We start from the raw sequence: 21410 nt of genomic DNA on the forward strand, positions 1-21410 counted from the left end.
GAAGAGTAATGTATAAGGATGGTAATGCATCATGACCTCAACAAATGTTCTATTTAAACAGTATTATGATTCCCAAAAGCAAAACATATTACAGCCTGGGATGTCTTAGGTTTTAATATAATTCATGCATTTCCTTTTCTGACTTTTTTTATTGCTGGAAAAACTTGCTCCACTAAAGTTTACTATTTCCCCCTCCCCCTTAAACATATAGGACAAGATTTAAATGTGTGTTACACAGGTGTAAATCTGAAATAACTCCAATGAAACTATCCCTAATTTGAAATAGTGTCAGCAATGAGACATCTGACTTACTGAGGTTCCATTTTAAGCCCGTCGTAGTAACGTTGTAACAAGGGTTCCCAACTGGAATGAGGCCACACCACTTGCTTTCAAGTCCTGTGTTTACATGCAGTTTGTGCTTTCCCTGCAATACAGAAAGAAGTTTTCTTTAGACAGTAGCAACCAAGGACCAGGAAGCCATTTATACAACACATTTTAAAAATACAGTAGAACACATCTGAATTAGAGACAAGACTGATCTTAATTCTCCCAAAGTTCAGAAGTATTTGGATCTGGGATTTCAGTGCGGCCTATCATACAGAGAGAGGGACCAATCAAAGATCCAGATTTGAAAGTATGGGATTTTGAATCTGGGCTTTTGGTTTGGTCCGGTCCCATCTCTAATCTGAATCCAATACTGAATCTGTACTAGCATTCACATCCAAAGTTAGATTGTTTTTTTCCTCCATTTTGGAGGAATCCTGATCTAGTCATTAATTTTTTTTAAACTGTTGACTTCCCACGTAAGCTGTGTAACACTTTAGAAACAAAACTAGGCAAAACTTACCTAGTTTGGGGGTTCATCACAAAGCCAAAATTTTGGTCACATTTGTAAGTTTCATGTACTTTCCTTTCTGGAAAAAGTTCTAAACCAGTAATGAAACTAATGGGATTCTACAAAGTTTAAAAGGGTTCCAGAGAAATAAATCTAAAATCTATGGAATTTAAGAAAATGACACCCCCCTTTTTAGGTTTTTAAACAGCATCCAAAATAATTCCATAGCAGGGATACAATTATCTTAAATATGTTGATATAGAAAAAGTTATTTTCTATTATGTATTAAAGGACTTTTCCATAAGGGTTTGCGTGAATCTTAGCTGAATTATAATTTGGAGTGAAAATTAATACTTGTTTCAAATGAAACTCATAAGGGGTGAACCCATTTGAAATATAATGATATAAGAACACTATAGTACGACATGCAGTGAAACAAACTCTCTATTGAAACTGAGTTTCTCATATCTCTAATGATAACTCATTTCATAGCTGTTAATATTCTCTGAAAGAGCTACTTTTAGTGATGAATTATTTAGGCTTATATTTGGCATAATACCCTTCTATTAGCTGTCCTAGACCCCCAATTCAGCATATTACTAACTTTAAGCATGTAAGTAGTCCCAATGAACTAAAGAAGAGTAGACGGTGCATTTCACAGTACAGGGACAATAATTACACTGGTCTACAATTTTTGAGTAGTCGTCTGCTTCAGAGATAAAATGTGCTATTTATTATGTATTTTGATGTGCTGAATTCAAATATGACAATTAAAACAACTGATTGGCTACTGTTTCTAAGATATTTAAGTTTTTACATTTTATGTCTATGTATATTGTGTAGAGAGTAGAGTTTTAATCATAAATTGTAAACCTAGGTCTTTTCATGTGTTTATGGTTGCTTTACATGATAATATTTCACCTGTCCTGTTTATGTAACACTTTAAAAATCAGCAAAAGGGTTATATAAATAAAATTTATTATGAAACAAAAGGCAAAAAACTATTATGTACATAGTTTAGTCCTATTCAGTGTCTACTCGGCGCTTCTTGGCTTGTCTCTTGTATTCATTAAATGGAGCATCTCTTGTCACTGTCCAGCAATAGTCTGCAAGCATTGATGGGCTCCATTTGCCCTGATAGCGTTTCTCCATTGTTGCAATGTCCTGGTGAAATCGCTCACCGTGCTCGTCGCTCACTGCTCCGCAGTTCGGTGGAAAAAAATCTAGATGAGAGTGCAAAAAATGTATCTTTAGTGACATGTTGCAACCAAGGCTTTTGTATGCCTTGAGGAGGTTTTCCACCAACAACCTGTAGTTGTCTGCATGTTGTTTCCGAGAAAATTTATTGCCACTAACTGGAAGGCTTTCCATACCGTCTTTTCCTTGCCACGCAGTGCATGGTCAAATGCATCATCTCGAAGAAGTTCACGAATCTGAGGACCAACAAAGACACCTTTCTTTATCTTAGCTTCACTTAACCTTGGAAATTTTCCACGGAGGTACTTGAAAGCTGCTTGTGTTTTGTCAATGGCTTTGACAAAGTTCTTCATCAGACCCAGCTTGATGTGTAAGGGTGGTAACAAAATCTTCCTTGATTCAACAAGTGGTGGATGGAACACTTTTCCTCCCAGGCTCCAATGACTGTCGGAGTGGCCAATCTTTCTTGATGTAGTGGGAATCTCTTGCACGACTATCCCATTCACAGAGAAAACAGCAGTACTTTGTGTATCCAGTCTGCAGACCAAGCAAGAGAGCAACAATCTTCAAATCGCCACAAAGCTGCCACTGATGTTGGTCATAGTTTATGCACCTCAAAAGTTGTTTCATGTTGTCATAGGTTTCCTTCATATGGACTGCATGACCAACTGGAATTGATGGCAAAACATTGCCATTATGCAGTAAAACAGCTTTAAGACTCATCTTCGATGAATCAATGAACAGTCTCCACTCATCTGGATCGTGAACGATGTTGAGGGCTGCCATCACACCATCGATGTTGTTGCAGGCTACAAGATCACCTTCCATGAAGAAGAATGGGACAAGATCCTTTTGACGGTCACGGAACATGGAAACCCTAACATCACCTGCCAGGAGATTCTACTGCTGTAGTCTGGAGCCCAACCGCTCTGCCTTACTCTTGGGTAGTTCCAAATCCCTGACAAGGTCATTCAGTTCACCTTGTGTTATGAGGTGTGGTTCAGAGGAGGAGGATGGGAGAAAATGTGGGTCCTGTGACATTGATGGTTCAGGACCAGAAGTTTCATCCTCTTCCTCGTCTGACTCAAGTGAGAATGATTCTGGTGCATCAGGAACCGGCAGTCCTTCTCTGTGGGGTACTGGGCGTATAGCTGATGGAATGTTTGGATAATGCACAGTCCGCTTTTTCTTCTTTGACACACCTTTCCAAACTGGAGGCACCATGCAGAAGTAACAATTGCTGGTATGATCTGTCGGCTCTCTCCAAATCATTGGCACTGCAAAAGGCATAGATTTCCTTTTCCTGTTCAACCACTGGCGAAGATTTGTTGCACAAACGTTGCAGCATATGTGTGGGGCCCACCTCTTGTCCTGATCTCCAATTTTGCAGCGAAAATAAAGGTGATAGGCTTTCTTAACCATAGTGGTTATACTGTGCTTTTGTGATGCAAAAGTCACTTCACCACAAACATAGCAGAAGTTATCTGCACTGTTCACACAAGTACGAGGCATTTCTGCTCACTTTGGCTAAACAGAAATGTGTCCCTTTGCAAAATCAAACACTGACAAATAAGAGAGCACGACACTGTATGATTTCTGGAGCTGATATAGGGCAATTTGTTCAGCAGAGTGATGTAAGCATTGTTATGATTGCATCATCCATGACTTCTAGGAATAACATGATGCAATTCATATCATGTATGACGCAATACCAGCTTCAGATTGCATCATTCATTGTTTTGCCTAAAAAGCAAGTACTGTCCAAACCCAGTCATAGATTTATTCATAGATCCAGTCAAAGATGTATTTTAGTCATTTCTGGTTTAAATTTAGATCCCTTCCCTTTATAACTCACTTACCCTCCGCCATTCCCAAGTCAAGGGTCGTATATACTGACCCAATAGCATATCTTGAAAACTAGAGCCAATCAACAACTTTAAGCATCATTTTCATTCTCAGTGACCCAGAATTAGTAAAGTTTGACTACATTTATTTCAGAAGCATTTTGGCTGTAGAGCAGTGTTATCTGTACTCAGTTATATATGAAATTGTTTCCTGTAACAGAGCTAGCAGGAAACATCAAGGAATGAAAGATGGAAATTGTGCCAATATTTGTGGGAAAAAATATCAGATTCTTCCTGTATAATTAATTTGTTCTACATAACAAAAGAGATAAGATGCTTCAGAAGCACATGATTTTGGCTTTTATTCTCTCAGCTGCATGGGAGCACTTAACTTCTGTAAGTGCTAATCGGAGTCACAGACATAATTCCCTCTCACAACAGTGAAAAATTTAGATTTTTTTATGGCTTATTAATTTCTCTACCAAAATGGGTATTTAAAAAAAATACAAAACCAAGAAACCTAAAATGTATCACTTACAGAGCGTATTATAAAGACTAAAATCCTGTTTAAAGCAAAAGAAAACTAGTTGTGTAACTCAAGCAATATCCTAAGTGGCAAGTAAATAACCTTTTACTGAAAGAAAATATTGTAAGCTTCAGCCTTGTATTTCATGTTTCCTCTCCTACAGCAGCCTCCACCACTGTGAAGTGACAGTTAGAAGACGAAAATGAAGGAAAAATACCTTACTGCCAAGATGAATTATCTGAGGTGTTTAACAAATTCTACTGCTTATGCCAAATACCTTATAAAAATCCTCAATATGAGCCATGCTCTCAGTTATCAAATGAACCTTAGAAAAGCTGTCAATTAAAAACTATCAGAGTTAATAGCTTTAACCTGTTTGATTGTTTGCAGAGCAAGACGGAGAACAGTTCGACATTGACTACGTCCAGACTACCCGCCGTATCGGCGGGTAGCGATCGATTTATCGGGGATCGATATATCGTGTCTCGTTAAGACGCGATATATCAATCCCCGAACATGCTCCCCGTTGACTCCGGAACTCCACCGGAGTGAGCGGCGGTAGCAGAGTCGACAGGGGAGCCGCGGCTGTCGATCCGATGCCGTGAGGACGGGAGGTAAGTCGGAATAAGATATGTCGACTTCAGCTACAGTATTCCTGTAGCTGAAGTTGCGTATCTTACATCGACACCCCCACCCCCAGTGTAGACCAGGCCATTGTCAATCTTCTCAAATCACAGAACTTCACAAGGTGCTGAGCCACAGGTTTCCAGGGGTACTGTGGGTGCTCCACAAATGCAGGTATTTACAAATTCATGCCGAATGCCCTTTTAGAAATGCAACAGGCGTAGCTATTTCTCTACTGCAATGTTTCTCATATCTTGTGAGCATTACTTTCCTGGGAAATTGCTCTGGGCCCTGGTCTACTCTACAAACTTATGTTGGTATAACGTCCCTAAGCAATGCAGTTATACCAATCTAACTGCTGGTGTAGTCAGTGCTGTGTTGACAGGAGGGTTTCTCATTGACATAGGTACTGCCTCTCGGGGAGATGGAGTACCTACATCGAAGGGAAAAGTTCTCCTGTTGGCACAGGTAGAGTCTTCACTAAGCACTGCAGTGGCACAGCTGCGCTACTGCAGTGCTTTAAGTGTAGACAAGCCCTGAGTTATTCCGCAAGAGGTGCAAGCTACAAAGCTCCGTTTCAGAGAGCGGCTGCTTATCTGATCAAACAAACAGCTTCTGTTTGCTTGTGTGTGAGTGAGAGAGAAGCAGGGGGCTCTCTTTGGAAGTGCCGACAGCTAATGTTTGCTTGTGAGTGAGTGAAGAGGGGTGTGGGGTGGGGTTGCCATTTCTGACAGCGGCTGCTTATCTGGTCTGAGGAAAAAACAAGCAGCTACTGTTTGCTTTGAGTGAGTGAGTGAGAGAGAGGCTGGGGAGGGAGGGGAGCCTGAACTTGCAAGACAGCGTGCCTGACACACTCTCAGCACCCTAAAAACCCACTCTCTCCCCTTCCGTGCTCCCTGTCACACTCCACCCCACCCCCCTATTTGAAAAGCACGTTGCAGCCACTTGAATGCTGGGAAAACTGCCCATAATACACCGCTCCCAATGCAGCTGCAAATGTGGCCACGCCAGTGCGCTTTCAGCTCTCAGTGTGGACAAACTGGAGCGCTTTCCCTAATGCGCTCTCCGAAGGCTGGTTTAACTTAAAGCGCTCTACAGCTGCCAGTGTAGCCATGGCCTTAAAGTATGTTACTTATACAAAGAACACGAGATCTTTAAAACAGAACTACCTCAGGTAATTATCAAAATGTTGCCAATTCTCAGGGTTTTATCACAAGAGTTGTGATATTTCACATTTTTCTTAAAGCCCCAGCTTACACAGCCAAGTGAGTAAAGAAGAATCTCATCTTTCATTTAAGAAAGAAAAGAAAAGAAAAGTTTCTAGCCTTCATGCTTGTGGAGAAAAGTTTGAAAACAAACACTAAACACTCAAAACCCAGATGGTAAATAAAAAGAATTTACAAGCTAAATACACATGTATTATCTTAAAATAAAATCTCATGATTTAAGCCACTCATGATTTTTGAATGCTCAGAATTAGCAATATTTAAAGGCCCTTTGTTTTCGGTTTTTACCAATTTTTACTGAAATTCTGGAAGTGCTGGATCTCCGCAGATACAACTTTCTCCTTCTGAAATGGGGAGCAAGCTCCAGGGGATCCCTCTGGCACCTGAGGGATGCTCCAGAAGGACAGACGGCCACTTGGTAAGCTGTGTGTCCTGTCCCCCAATACTAAACCTAACATTTCCCCAGAAAACTGTGAAGTTAATGTTTGCATTGATTTTTATCTGTTTTTAAATTTTTGTAGTAAACACTGACACATTGCTAGGAAATTTTAAACAAAGTAAAGTCAGAAACAAAGGGCCTTAGCAATACTGTACAAGGAATAAATTGACTTATTTAAAAAAAATCATACATTCTTACGGAGTTTTTGTTTTGGAAAACAAATATCTTAAGTTAACAAAAGAGTTCATTTCTTTGGCAGAAAGATTAAAAACAAAAACACGTTTGTACAGAAAGGGCTAGACAGTCAAAGCACTGTGAGCCGCCCACAGGGAAAATTAGGTGCAGAATGATATTTTCAAGTTCCCATGTAGAAATCTTCCATAGAAGCAACACTTAATGGAGAAGTCACAAAATCAGAGTCATCATTATTGGTAACTTGCAAATACAAACATTAATTTGTTCTTATTTTTAAACTTTAAGATTAAATAAGCAAATAATACACTGGTGCTAAAAAATGAAACTGATACTCTGTTTGTAGAAACCTTTGTAGAAACCAAAGTTACAAAGTTTAAGAGTAAAAAGAAACCCAAAGATGGATTAAAATTACTTCCTTTTAAGTTTTTACCTCTGAAGTAGACAGCTGAACTGCTTTAGCATTTTAACTTATAAATCAAATATCAACATTTTCTAATGTTACGGGTGATAATAATGGCAAATAATATAGCTGTATTGATTTTTATCTTACAAAGTAGTTTTGAAAAAAAAGATCAGTTTTGAGAATTGATTCAATTTATTTTTCCACTTTGTGTCTGGTGCTGGGAAATGAGATCAACTTCTAAGTTTAGCAATATGAGGAAAATATCAGAAGGTTGTTTTTTTTAGTGTGTTTTATCCAAACAGGCTTAACTTTTACCCTTGTTTCTGATGTTTTACTCATTTTAGGTGACATTTTAATAAGAAAGCACTAACCGAATAGGGGACAAACACAAAAATACTTGTTGTTAGTAAAGAAAAATCTGAGAAACAATTTTTCCTGTGTTAAGTCTCCTAAGTCAAATGGAACTAATGAAATAATCAGCTGAACATTGGGTGCACCTATACCTAACACACGCATCAAAGATAACAGGAATGTATAACCTTTGTTCAAAAATATGAAAGTTAAATGTGGGTAACAAGTAAAGAGTATCAAGTTGCAAGCAGTTGGGCTTTTAAGTCATTTATAGTGCCTAAGTGTCACTTCACAGAAACACAAAGGCAAGGACCCTGTCCCAACGGGCTTACAGAGTAACTTAAACAAATCCAATACAACTTGCAAACAATAGAATATATTATATAATTAAAGTGGTTCAAACACAAAAAGGTGTGCAGACATGATAGGTGCAGAGCTCAACATAAGCTGACAAAACCAATTTTAGACAGATCTAAAGAAGGAAAGGGATAGGAGTTGGCACATGGCAGTTGAAAGATTGTTCTAAATATAAGGTGGAGTATGGAAAAAAGGCACAAGGTCACAAGGAGGAGAAGACAAAAGATTGAAACAGTTAACAGAGAGGTTGCTGGCAAGCATAAGAATGAGGGGGGGGTATCAGCGGAGAAGTAGGAAGTGGATGTTATGGAAAGTGTTGAAGGAGTGTGAACTTTAACATGGAAGGAAAAGGAAATCAATGAAGAGACCTAAGAACAGAAGTCGTGGTCTGAGCAGGATGGACGATGGTCCTTAGCAACAACATTTGGGGTAGATTGGAAAGAAAAAAAAAAAAAGGGAGATGCAGATGGTCAGGGAGGGTTCTGCAGTAGAGGAGATAAAAATAATTAATGAATGGACTAGTGTTTTATTCGTGGGGATTCAGAGGGAAAGACAGATTTTAAGGTATTTGGGAGGAAAATGCTTCAATTTGATGAGAGGAGCCGGACATGACAATGAAGTTGTAAGCTTGGGTGTTTTTTTCAACAGTAAGGGAAAGAGACAAGAGTTTATGTGGAAAGATAAATTTGGTTTGGAACAATATGGAGCTTCAGGAGGTGAAGGGATATCCAGGAAGACACACTGAGGACATATGGAAATGTGTGACAGGACAGATGATGAAAGGTCATAAATAGAGAGGCAGATATAGAAGTCATCAGCATAGAAAGGGATGTGACGGGCAGCTATTCTTCTGCCTCAACAGGACTCTACTGTGGAGCCCACAAGGCTCAATATTATCCAATATTCAACAAACACAACAAGGTAAGCCACAGGGTCAACAGCAAGAAGCCGCAGACTTCAGTGCCAGCAGTATGCAGTTGACACTCTGTTCTATACAATATCAATACTTAGTCCTGCCATGAGTGCAGGAGACTGGACTAGAAGACCTCTCGAGCCCCTTCCAGTCCTACAATTCTCTCTCTACTTCAAACACATGCAAAGCCATCATCCATCTTGCCCAGTGTCTGGGTGTGGTAGCTCCTTGATGAAGAGTATATGGCTGAAACTAAATCTGGGTAAGATGGACACAATGGTGACAAGAGAAGGAAATCATTCTGAAGAACTGGCTGAAACCATAACATCATCCTCAAATGAAGGAATATGTCCTCCAGTCAAAGTTTTGTATTGTGTCAGGGTTCTTCTAGTCTTCCAGCCTTCTTCTAGACTCTTCACTGCTCCTGGACACCCATATGGCATTAGTAGTCACAAATGACTTATCAACCTCTGGCTGGCCAAAACATTGTACCCCTTGCTATTGCATGAAGCTCTGGCCACAGTAATGCACACTCAGGCTTGAGTACTGCAGCACTGTGTATCTTATATGTTAGAAGTGAATGTCCTGAAGAAGTTCCAAAAGGTGCAGCCACAGGGTAGCAAGTCTTCTGAGTAAAAGAGGGTGATCAGAATTCATCACCCTGGTGCTCTGCCCACTGCCCTGTCACCCTGTCCAATACAAATTTAATAAATTTGTCTCAGGGATCACCTCTTTCCATGACCATGACTTTCCATGGCAGCTTGCCCTTCATCTGTGCCCATTGTGACACTCAAGTGCAGGGAATCAGGAGTTCCTGGGACCTTGCCAGCTGCTATGCTGACTATGATTCCCACAATATTCTGAACAAAATTTAAGACCTAACTCATTATATTAGCTTTCTTTCAGTGACTACCCTATAAGTGGCAGCATAACAAAGTCTGAGCACAGCTGTCATTGTGTTATGTAAGGAAAGGGCAGAGAATACAATATGTCTTACTGTTTTCTTTACATACATGTTTGCACTTAGACATAATAATGCTGAGTACAAAAGATTACCTAAATGACAGGCAGATAGTATTTGAGTCCATGGGAACAAATTAAATCTCCAAAGTTACAGTATAAATGGAAAAGATGAAGGGAACAACGATTAAACCAAATAAGAATATGTTTATTTGTTTAAAACCAAATGTTTTGACAGGAATATTTTAAACAAATTCTAGTTCCATTTCTATTGCTGTGGGATTTTATAAAAACTGTTTTTTTTCCCCCAACCTTGACATTTTAGGCCAGATTTGTTGCCAGAATCTTTCTGAATATGGTAAAGCTTTCTTAAATGAATATCCTTTAAATATGTAATATTGTAGTATTGGTATAAAGAGGTGTCACAAAGCAAGCGGTTGTGTGATTTGTCTATGATGCAGAGTACCAATTGTATCAACATTAATTACACAATGGGGCTAGAGCTGGTCAAAAGTGGGGGAATTTTTTTTTTTTTTTTAAATTCTGACCTGCTATAGATGAGATCTTATTAAATCAAAAAAGTGAAGATCACTCACATCTGCTGTAGTGTGTATTTTAAATTGAATTCATTGATAGTTCTGTGTTACCCTACAATGGATTCAGCTCCGATTGCTACTGTTTCCCTTTATGATTCTCTTAGAATGGGAGACTCTTAAGAGCACATGCAGAACAAATACAGTGACCACCAACACAGTTACAAGTAAAGTCTTGTTTGCATTATAAGGTATAATTGTAGCCAGTTAGTTCATTTTATCATTTAATTGTGTTATTGTTGTAGTTAACTCACATATTATATGTAATCAATGTGTGATGAATAGATAAGTAGGACAGGATTATACGAGTAGACGATTGACAAGTATTTAGGAGTGATAGATTTGTATTACAGATATAAGTCGGGTAAGGCAGTAATGCACGGCCTACACTATGTTGGGAAGGGACTCATCTAAGTGCTTGGTGAAAAGTGTCATCACTAATATTACATGGTGCTGTAATCTCAGGAGAGTCAATTATTTGCTCTTTGCAGATAATTTATATTTTATATATACAGCGGTGACCACTTACATGTTTAACCTTGGGGGATAGTAAATCTCATTTTACTGGCATTCACCACTAGAGGGATTTTATCCCATAGACTTGTCATAAATTGTTTGAAGCAGATGTGTTCATTAATTGGGTCTAATAATCATTATAATTCACTCTCTCTAGTACCTGGGATTTAACTCACTGTGGAATAGTTCCTTTATTAGGTGTGCCTCTTCTAGGGTAGCACTAGAAGTGTAAAGCCCTGTCTTGCAGATAATTCAAGCAACCAGCACATGCAGTCCCATTAATTACAATGCAATAGAACTATTTACAGTTGATAGGAAGAATTTGCAGGACTGGGTCCAAAGGTTGGACATTGTTTTGAAGTGCAATAAATTTACTATTTTTCAAATACAGTGTAGCCAATTAGTTATTTTGACCATTTAATTGTGGTGTTGTAGTTATCTCACATATTATATGTAATCAATGGGTGAAGAATAGATAAGTAGGACCGGATTATAGGAGTAGTAATTGACTCCTGAGATTACAGCATCATGTAACGTTAATGATGACACTTTTCACCAAGCACATTAGGTGAGTCCCTTCCAAACATAGGGAATAGCAGGTAAAGTACCTTTCTACCTTTGGAACAGTAATTTTGTCCTCTGCTGTCAAGCCCATATGATGATTGGTGAGTGGTCAGCAATGGTAAGGGGGGGGGGGAATGATGCAATCTTCAGGGGGAAAATATGTTTCCATCAGTTAAACTGCCAGTGGTGAAGACATTACAAGTATACACACAAATAAGTGAAATTACAACACAATCTGAAGTGAGCAGCATGCTAGATGGGAGTATGAACGAGTTACTATCAGAGGGAATTTGGGAAATTCAGTTCTTACACACAAGAGCATCTTCAGCATTCACAGGTGCCTCATAATTTAACTGTCAATCTGCTGTATGAATGTCCCCTCCAAGCACTCATTTTATTAACCCTTATCTGCCAACTACACATACACCTACACAACTCTTTCCAGATGATCAGAAAGGTGCAGAGAGAAGATGCAAATGGGAAGTACAATAACCAAGAATATCGTGTTTCTTCTCAAATTTCCAACTAGCTTTTTACTGGTCCATTGTGACATTTTATCCTTAAGCCTGTGAGTTTGATATCCTATACTCAGCAGGCCTATCATTATGGGCTAAGTACAAGTATTAGCATTTTTAGTGATTTCATGCTTAAAAATCAAAACCACTCTAAAGGCCCTAATATTCTGCAATCCCAAAGTGATGAGTATTACAACATAATTTTCCTCACAATCCATTATTTTAGGACATTTAATATTATCATTCAATCCTTTTTAGTGCAATTCTATGCAGAAGAGTCTAGATAGTCTCTCATCTACATTCATTCTGTCCTTTTCCTATGATACCAGAGATCTGTGAGAGTTAATTCACATGGCAAGGATATTGTTCATATATCTGTGGCACAAATAACTTGCTGTGAGAGCTGAGAGGCTCAATTGCCTCTTCACTGTACTATTAAACCACTACTTATTGCTGCCAGATGCCTCTGTACCAAGTCAAGATCAGCTTAGCTTCAAACTGAGTAGATGGTTTCATTGCTTTCTTTGTAAGAACAATACTCTACCACATATTAGAAGAAAGAATGCTACAGTGGTTTCAAAATCAAGTTAGCAAATCTGTACTATTCTTCTAAGGAACTATGTCAGGGTTTGGCTACACGTGGTAAACAGTATTCAATTGCTGATCTTAAGCATGATTTAAACAGTTGTGACTGAACTCGTTTGTTTAACCAACTCGTTATTAAGCATGGGTTAAACAGAGATGTGGTCAAACTGGATTATTATGCAGCGTGGCCAGCTAGCCTAAATGCAACCAAACCATGTTATCATGAGTTAAAAATCAGTCTTCTCTTCTCCAGACTAAACAAACCCAATTTTTCCACCCAATTTTCCCTCATTGGTCATGTTTTCTAGACCTTTAATCATTTTTGTTGCTCTTCTCTGGACTTTCTCCAGTTTGTCCAGATCATTTTGAATTTTAATCCTATCCTCCAAAGCACTTGCAACCCCTCCCAGATTGGTATCGTCCTATAAGTGTACTCTCTATGCCATTATCTAAATCATTGATGAAGATACTGAACAGAACCAGACCCAGAACCGATCCTTTCGGGACCCCAGTCGCTATGCCCTTCCAGCATGACTGCGAACAAGTGATGATTACTCTCTGGGGATGATTTTCAAACTAGTTATGCGCCCACCTTATATTAACTCCATCTAGGTTGTATTTCCCTAGTTTGTTTATGAGAAGGTCATGCAAGACAGTATCAAAAGTCTTACTAAAGTCAAGATATACCACATCTACTGCTTCCTTCCTATCCACAAGGCTTTTTAACCCTGTCAAAGAAAGCTATTAGGTTGGTTTGACACGATTTGTTCTTGACAAATCCATGCTATTATTTATCACCTTATTATCTTCTAGGTGTTTGCAAACTGATTGCTTAATTATTTGCTCCATTATCTGTCCGGGTACAGAAGTTAAGGTGACTGTTCTGTAATTCCCTGGGTTGTCCTTATTTCCCTTTGGTCACTTGGTTCCTTTGGTCACGTGTCCCTGCAGCCATAACCCAGAGGCTGTTTGCAGCATCCCCAGGAAAGCTTCTCAGTGAGTGATTAGCATTTTAAGACCTATTGTTCTCCCTAATGGCTCTTCCCAACTGGCCATCCAGACTGAATGCATTCTGTCTAGTGGGCATTCCCCAGGTGTAAAAACATTTGTAATAGATGCATAGACAATATTCCTAACTTCAGATACAAAAATGATACATGCATACAAATAGGATAATCATATTCAGTAAATCATAACCTTTCAAATGATATTTTACATGATCCATCTTGCATAAAATATCTTAGTTATGCCATAATCATATCATAACCATATCTATGAAGAATATGGGGTGTAATGTCACAACTACATGTACACCTTTTTGGTTTTAATTCTGGTTCTAGGAAGGAGTAATCTGATGCCCTTGTAGCAGTGCTCTCATTGACAGACCTTGCTTCAAAAATCTGGGGTCTTTCCTCTCCCAGCTGACTCTGAAGAGAAGTTATATCTCAGGTGTCTGTGCTGAGGATGACTGATTATCCCCAAGTTCCAACCCTGCTAGTATTAAAGACAGAGAGCCCTAGTTCCTTAAATCAGGATATATTAAAGACTAGGGTGTCCTGCAGAAGCAGTTTCTTCCCTACCACCATCCCTTTCTCATGTAACAGCAGAGTCAATTGAACTTTACAGTGCATAAAACATATTCCTTTTGGCAACAAGATGTATAGTGAATGTGGAATTTCTATTAAATATTTGTAGAGCACATGCTCGTACAACTCCCATTCATTTCAGCCTGGTCTACACTACGAGTTTAGGTCGACTTTAGCCGCGTTAAATCGACTTAAGCCTGGACACGTTTACACTACGAAGCCCTTTCTTTCGACTTAAAGGGCCCTTTAAACCGGTTTCTTAACACCACCTCGACAAGGGGATTAGCGATAAAATCGGCCTTAGGGGGTCGGAATTGGGTTAGTGTGGACGGAATTCGACATTATTGGCCTCCGGGAGCTATCCCACAGTGCTTCATTGTGACCGCTCTGGACAGCACTCTCATCTCAGATGCACTGGCCAGGTAGACAGGAAAAGCCCCGCGAATGTTTGAATTTCATTTCCTGTTTGCTCAGCGTGGAGAGCACAGGTGACCATGCAGAGCCCATCAGCACAGGTAACCATGATGGAGTCCCAGTCCCAGTCCCAGGATCGCAGAAGAGCTCCAGCCTGGACCGAACGGGAGGTACGGGATCTGATCGCCATCTGGGGAGATGAAGCAGTGCTCGCCGAACTCCGAAGCAGTAAAAGAAACGGCAAAACATTAGAAAAGATCTCCAAGGCCATGAAGGACAGAGGGACGCACAGCAGTGCCGCATGAAAATTAAGGAGCTAAGGCAAGCCTACCACAAAGCCAGAGAGGCAAACGGAAGGTCCGCAAACATGCCGCTACTACGCGGAGCTGCATGCCATTCTAGGGGGTGCAGCCACCACTAGCCCAAGCGTGTGCTATCAGTCCCTCGCTGGAAACAGGGAAGCGGGTTCGGCGGACGAGGAAGATGAGGATGGAGAGAACATAGATAGCTCACAGCAGCAAGGAAGTGGAGAAACCAGTTACCCCAACAGCCAGGATATGTTTGTCACCCTGGACCTGGAACCAGTAACCCCCGAACTCACCCAAGACCCTGAGGGCACACAGGGGACCTCTGGTGAGTGTACCTTTGTAAATATTACACATGGTTTAAAAACAAGCGTGTTTAATGATTAATGATTAATTTGCCCTGGCAATCGCGGCCAGTACAGCTACTGGAAAAGTCTGTTAACGTGTATGGGGATGGAGCGGAAATCCTCCAGGGACATCTCCAGAAAGCTCCAGAAAGCTCTCCTTCATGTACTCCCAAAGCCTTTGCAAAAGGTTTCTGGGGAGGGCTGCCTTATCCCGTCCGCCATGGTAGGACACTTTACCACGCCAGGCCAGTAGCACGTAGTCTGGAATCATTGCATAACAAAGCATGGCAGCGTATGGTCCCGGTGTTTGCTGGCATGCAGACAACATCCATTCCTTATCGCTCTTTGTTATCCTCAGGAGAGTGATATCATTCACGGTCACCTGGTTGAAATGGGGCGATTTTATTCAGGGGACATTCAGAGGTGCCCCTTCCTGCTCTGTTGAACAGAAATATTCTCCGCTGTTAGCCACGCGGTGGGGGGGAGGGGTGAAGTGACCATCCCAGAGAATTGGGTGTGTGGGGGAGGGGAGTTAGTTGGGTTTGTGCTGCGTGTTAAACCTGAAATCGCAGCCCCTCCTTTTACATTGCAAACCCATTTTAAATGGCCAACCAAACGGGTGCTTGGTATGGGAAATGAGGGCAGTACTGTTTGAAACCATCCCCACATGTTAAGAAGGTTAAAAAAGCCCAAAGACTGTATGTCTTACCATGGCTGCCTGCAAGCTGAAATCTGTGTCCTGGCACTGCGTGAGTGATCTCTCACACCAAACCAGGAGACTCTCAATATAAGAGGAAAAATGCGACCTTGTAACGAAAGCACATGTGCTGTGTGATGTTGTGAACAGCAAAATGTAACGTGAAAGAGTGTACCCATTGTTCTCTAAAATGTATCTTTTTTAACCACCTCTCCCTTCTCCACCAGCTGCAAATCTTACTCCTTCGCAGAGGCTAGTGAATATTCGAAGAAGGAAGCGAAGGACGCGTGACGAAATGTTTACTGAACTACAGACTGCCTCCCACACTGACAGAGCACAGCAGAATGCGTGGAGGCAGTCAATGACTGATTTTAAAAAAGCCCAATATGAGCGAGAGGAGAGGTGGCGTGCTGAATCGCGGGCTGAAGAGGAGAAGTTGCGTGCTCAAGAGGAGAAGTTGCGTGCTGAAACGCGGGCTGAAGAGGAGAGGTGGCGTCAACTTGTACTCAGAAAGCAAGAGTCGATGCTCCGGCTGCTGGAGCATCAAAGTGATATGCTCCTGCGTATGGTTGAGCTGCAGGAAAGGCAGCAGGAGCAGAGACCGCCGCTACAGCCCCTCTGTAACCAACAGCCCTCCTCCCCAAGTCCCATTGCCTCCTCACCCAGACGCCCAAGAACACGGTGGGGGGGCCTCCGGCCACCCAATCACTCCAGCCTAGATGATTTCCAGTGCAATAAGTTTTAAAGTTTTAAAGTGCACTGTGTCTTTTTCCTTCCCTCCTCCCCCACCCATCCAGGCCTACCTTTGCAATTATCCCCCTAGTTGTGTGCTGAATTAATAAAGAATGCATGAATGTGAAGTAACAATGACTTTATTGCCTCTGCAAGTGGTGCTCGAAGGGGGGAGGGTAGTAGGGGAGGGTGGGGTGGTTGGTTTGCAGGGAAGTAGAGTTAACCGGGTGGGGGGGGAGGGGCGGAGGGTTCACCAAGGAGAAACAAACAGAAGTTTCACTCCGTAGCCTGGCCAGTCACAAAACTGGTTTTCAACGCTTCTCTGATGCGCACCGCGCCCTGCTGTGCTCCTCTAACCGCCCTGGTGTCTGGCTGCGCGTAATCAGCGGCCAGGCGATTTGCCTCAACCTCCCACCCCGCCATAAATGTCTCCCCCTTACTTTCACAGATATTGTGGAGCGCACAGCAAGCAGCAATAACAATGGGGATATTCTTTTCGCTAAGGTCTGAGCGAGTCAGTAAGCTGCGCCAGCGCGCTTTTAAACGCCCAAATGCACATTCCACCACCATTCGGCACTTGCTCAGCCTGTAGTTGAACAGGTCCTGACTACTGTCCAGGCTGCCTGTGTACGGCTTCATGAGCCATGGCATTAAGGGGTAGGCTGGGTCCCCAAGGATAACGATAGGCATTTCAACATCCCAAATGGTTATTTTCTGGTCCGGGAAGAAAGTCCCTTCCTCCAGCTTTCGAAACAGAAGAGACTGCCTGAAGACGCGAGCATCATGTACCCTTCCCGGCCAGCCCACGTTGATGTCGGTGAAACGTCCCTTGTGATCCACCAGGGCTTGCAGCAGCATTGAAAAGTACCCCTTGCGGTTTATGTAGTCGGTGGCTTGGTGCGCCGGTGCCAAGATAGGGATATGGGTTCCGTCTATCGCCCCACCACAGTTTGGGAATCCCATTGCAGCAAAGCCATCCACTATGGTCTGCACGTTTCCCAGAGTCACTACCCTTGATATCACCAGGTCTCTCATTGCCCTGGCAACTTGGATCACAGCAGCCCCCACAGTAGATTTGCCCACTCCAAATTGATTCCCCACTGACCGGTAGCTGTCTGGCGTTGCAAGCTTCCACAGGGCTATCGCCACTCGCTTCTCCACTGTGAGGGCTGCTCTCATCCTGGTATTATGGCGCTTCAGGGCAGGGGAAAGCAAGTCACAAAGTTCCATGAAAGTGCCCTTACGCATGCGAAAGTTTCGCAGCCACTGGGCATCGTCCCAGACCTGCAACACGATGCGGTCCCACCAGTCTGTGCTTGTTTCCCGGGCCCAGAATTGGCGGTCCACGGCATGAACCTGCCCCAGTAACACCATGATTTCCACATTGCTCGGGCCTGTGCCTTGTGAGAGGTCCATGTCAATTTCCTCATCACTATCGTCGCCGCGCTGCAATCGCCTCCTCCTCAGCTGGTCCTGGTTTTGCTTTGGCATGTCCAGGAGGCTCTGCATATACTCCAGGACAATGCGCGTGGTGTTCATAGTGCTCATAATTGCCGCGGTGATCTGAGCGGGCTCCATGATCCCAGTGCTGGCTATGGCGTCTGGTATGAAAAAAGGCGCGAAAGTAGTATCTGACGGACCAGGGGAAGAAGGGAGGGAGGGCGGGGCGAGTGACGACATGGCGTACAGGTACAGGGAATTAAAATCAAGAAAGGTGGCTTTGCATCAGGGAGAAACACAAACAACTGTCACACAGAATGGCCCCCCCCAAAGATTGAACTCAAAAGCCTGGGTTTAGCAGGAGGGAGGGGGGAAGCAAATGAATACAGAATAAATCTATTTTTTACATCTTAAGACGACGGTGCAGCATGACTGATAGCCCTTGGCATTTTCTGGGTGCTTGGCAGCAAATACTGGGCGCTTGGCAGTTAGCCTTCAGGTCTATTGCACCATCTGATACCCACTGCAGTATGACAACGACGGATACCAGTCATAATATACTATCTTCTGCCCAAAAGGCAAGGGGTTGCTGCTGTGTAGCAATCTAGCCCCACGTCTGCCAGCCCCATGTCTGCCAGCACCCAGATCGCCATCAGCCTCTTCTGGGTGCTTAGCAGACAATACTGGGCACTTGGCAGAAAATAGCATACTACGACTCTGCTAACGTGCAATGATCCAACAGGGCGCATGGCAGAAAATAGCATACTACGACTGATAACCATCATTGTCTGCCCGGGTGCCCATGATCGACAGCCACTGCAGTACGACGACGACGGTTACCAGTCGTAATAAACCATCTTCTACCAAAAGGCAAGGGGCTGGTGCAATGCAGCCCCACGGCTGCCAGCCCCACAGCTGCCAGCACCCAGATCGCCAATGAAGGCTACCAGTCATGCTGCACCGTCTACCGCCAAAAGGCAGTAAGCTGCTGCTGCTGTTTAGCAATGCAGTCCCACGTTTGCCGGCACCCGGAAGACATATGGTGACGGTGAGCTGAGTTGAGCGGGCTCAATGCTTGGCGTGGTATGTTGTCTGCACAGGTAACCCAGGTAAAAAGGCGCGAATCTATTGTCTGCCGTTGTTGTGACGGCGGGGGAGGGGCCTGACGCAATGTACCCAGAACCCCCCGCGGCACTGCTTTGCATCATTCGGGCATTGCGATCTCAACCCATAATTCCAATGGGCGCCGGAGACTCCGGGAACTGTGGGATAGGTACCATAGTGCAATGCGCCGGAAGTCGACGCTAGCCTCGGTACTGTGGATGCGGTCCGCCGACTTCATGCACTTAGAGCATTTTATGTGGGGACACACACAATCGGCTGCATACAACCGGTTTCTATAAAACCGGCTTCTATAAATCCGACCTAATTTTGTAGTGTAGACATACCCTTCAATAGGAATTGTACCCACTAATATCAGAGGTGAATTTGATCCTTAGAATCCAGAGGAGTATCCCTGTCACATTAAAATAATTTTAAATGGGCCACATTTGGTCCTAAACTATTTCACAGTGCTGTAAGTGTTACAGTCAAACCTGCACCCTTTCTCAAAGGTCTCTGAAGGTCTGAAAGTAATATTTGCATTTTCCTGGCATCCCATTTATCATCACAACCATAAATCTGAGAGATTATCTCTACAAAATTAAATTGATATATTTAGAGTACCACCAAAAGGTAAAAGAAATTGTATTGGTTTGCAGCAAGGACAACAAAAAGCCCTGATGATATTTAATTGCTTACTGCTTGCTGGACAAGGTGCTGACCTCCTGCACCTGGAAAAATTAGTATTTAAAAACCTGAATCTACTGACTGACAGCACATCTAAGTCTTAACACTGACGTACACCTCATTTGCCTTTTATACACCAAACAGCATTTGCACTCTCAAAATATGTGACTAATAAAGGCAGCCAGAATTAAATAATGCTGTACAAACTGCAGAGCAACATGAGGCGAAAAGAAGAACCATTACACAGAAACTATAAAACTAATGATCAATGTAATCACGCTTCATGTTGTAACAAAAACCATGTAAGTGTTGAGAGGTTGTAACAAGTAATGTTGCTTATTCTATGCCTTTCATATGATACTATAGTGATATATGCTCAGTATACTGAAACTTTTAGCCAGTTTCAAACAGCAGCAGGTTGAACATAGAGGGTACCTTCCTGGAGAGAAACTAGACTCCAGGTCTCTTGTGTCCAAAAGCAATAAGGACTTTTGATAGGAGATAGGGGCTCTAAATACACAACCCAAAACTAAAGAACAGAGACTGATAAACAGAAACAGGTTGGATTATTCACAGCCTGTGTTTCCAAGGTAGGAAAGGTAATTTTGACAAGAGCTGTCCAAGTCTAAAGATGAACAAAACAGTTTCTTCCCAAGAGAGAGGTAGCAATAAAGAGAAATTCTGAATAAAATGGGATGGATGGGAAGAGCACATATGGCTGAGTTGTTGAAAGCCTGAAAAGCCAAGCAATAAACTACACATAACCTGAAGTACCAGTAACTTCTGGGAAAAATTACATGGATGTGCCCAGCATTAAATAGCATATAATCAAGGATCCTTTATTAAATAGGATGTAACAAGGAGGGGGCACCCCTGAATTCTGTATTCCTTTGTTCTGAATCTTGTCTGGCTATAGAGGCAGCTTCCCTTTGGAAAATAGGAGTGCTCTTTAACTCATTCTTTCAGCCCATGAAATGAGAAGCCCACTTACACTAATAGAAGAGATATTAAGCATAACATTTTGAACTGAAATGAAGATTCTATTTTCTGAGATCCCAGCCAAACACAAATTGTCAGCAGACAGAATATTCATGCAGAGCTGAAGAATTCGCATCTAACGTTGGCTTTAATTTGTTAAGTTCCAAAGATATTATATATTTATATATTATTCTCCAGGTGACGGACTAATTATTTTAAACTAATCAAAAAGGCTCAGATTATCATAATAATTTTTAAAGTAATTAACAATTTTTGGGACCTCAGTTTTTTGGAGGCCAATCTGATACACCTTAGAGAGGCCTGATTTTCAGAGAGCAGCTACTTAGCATTTTTTGAAAATTAAGTCACTTTATGGTGTCTCAAGTTGAGTAGTCAAAATTTGAGGCACCAAAATTACTAGTCAATACTGAAAATCTTAGCAAGTGTGTAAATGAGCTATAGAAAGCCTATAATGGCTTA

At 42.0% G+C, this 21410-nt stretch overlaps 1 protein-coding gene across 2 annotated transcripts in view; it reads right to left on the bottom strand.

Annotated features, from left to right (window-relative positions):
* Window positions 1-21410, bottom strand: part of LOC112103624 (thiamin pyrophosphokinase 1-like) — a 599015-nt gene that overhangs the window by 106612 nt on the left and 470993 nt on the right. For both annotated transcript variants that reach the window (XM_026654049.2, XM_026654047.2), the window contains one exon: window positions 313-424. In XM_026654049.2, the coding sequence (XP_026509834.1) occupies window positions 313-424 (112 nt within the window). The remainder of the gene's footprint in view (window positions 1-312; window positions 425-21410) is intronic.

Source organism: Terrapene carolina, unplaced genomic scaffold, assembly GCF_002925995.2.
Source record: "Terrapene carolina triunguis isolate 2854851 unplaced genomic scaffold, T_m_triunguis-2.0 Scaffold179, whole genome shotgun sequence".
In the NCBI taxonomy this organism is placed as follows: Eukaryota; Metazoa; Chordata; order Testudines; family Emydidae; genus Terrapene; species Terrapene triunguis.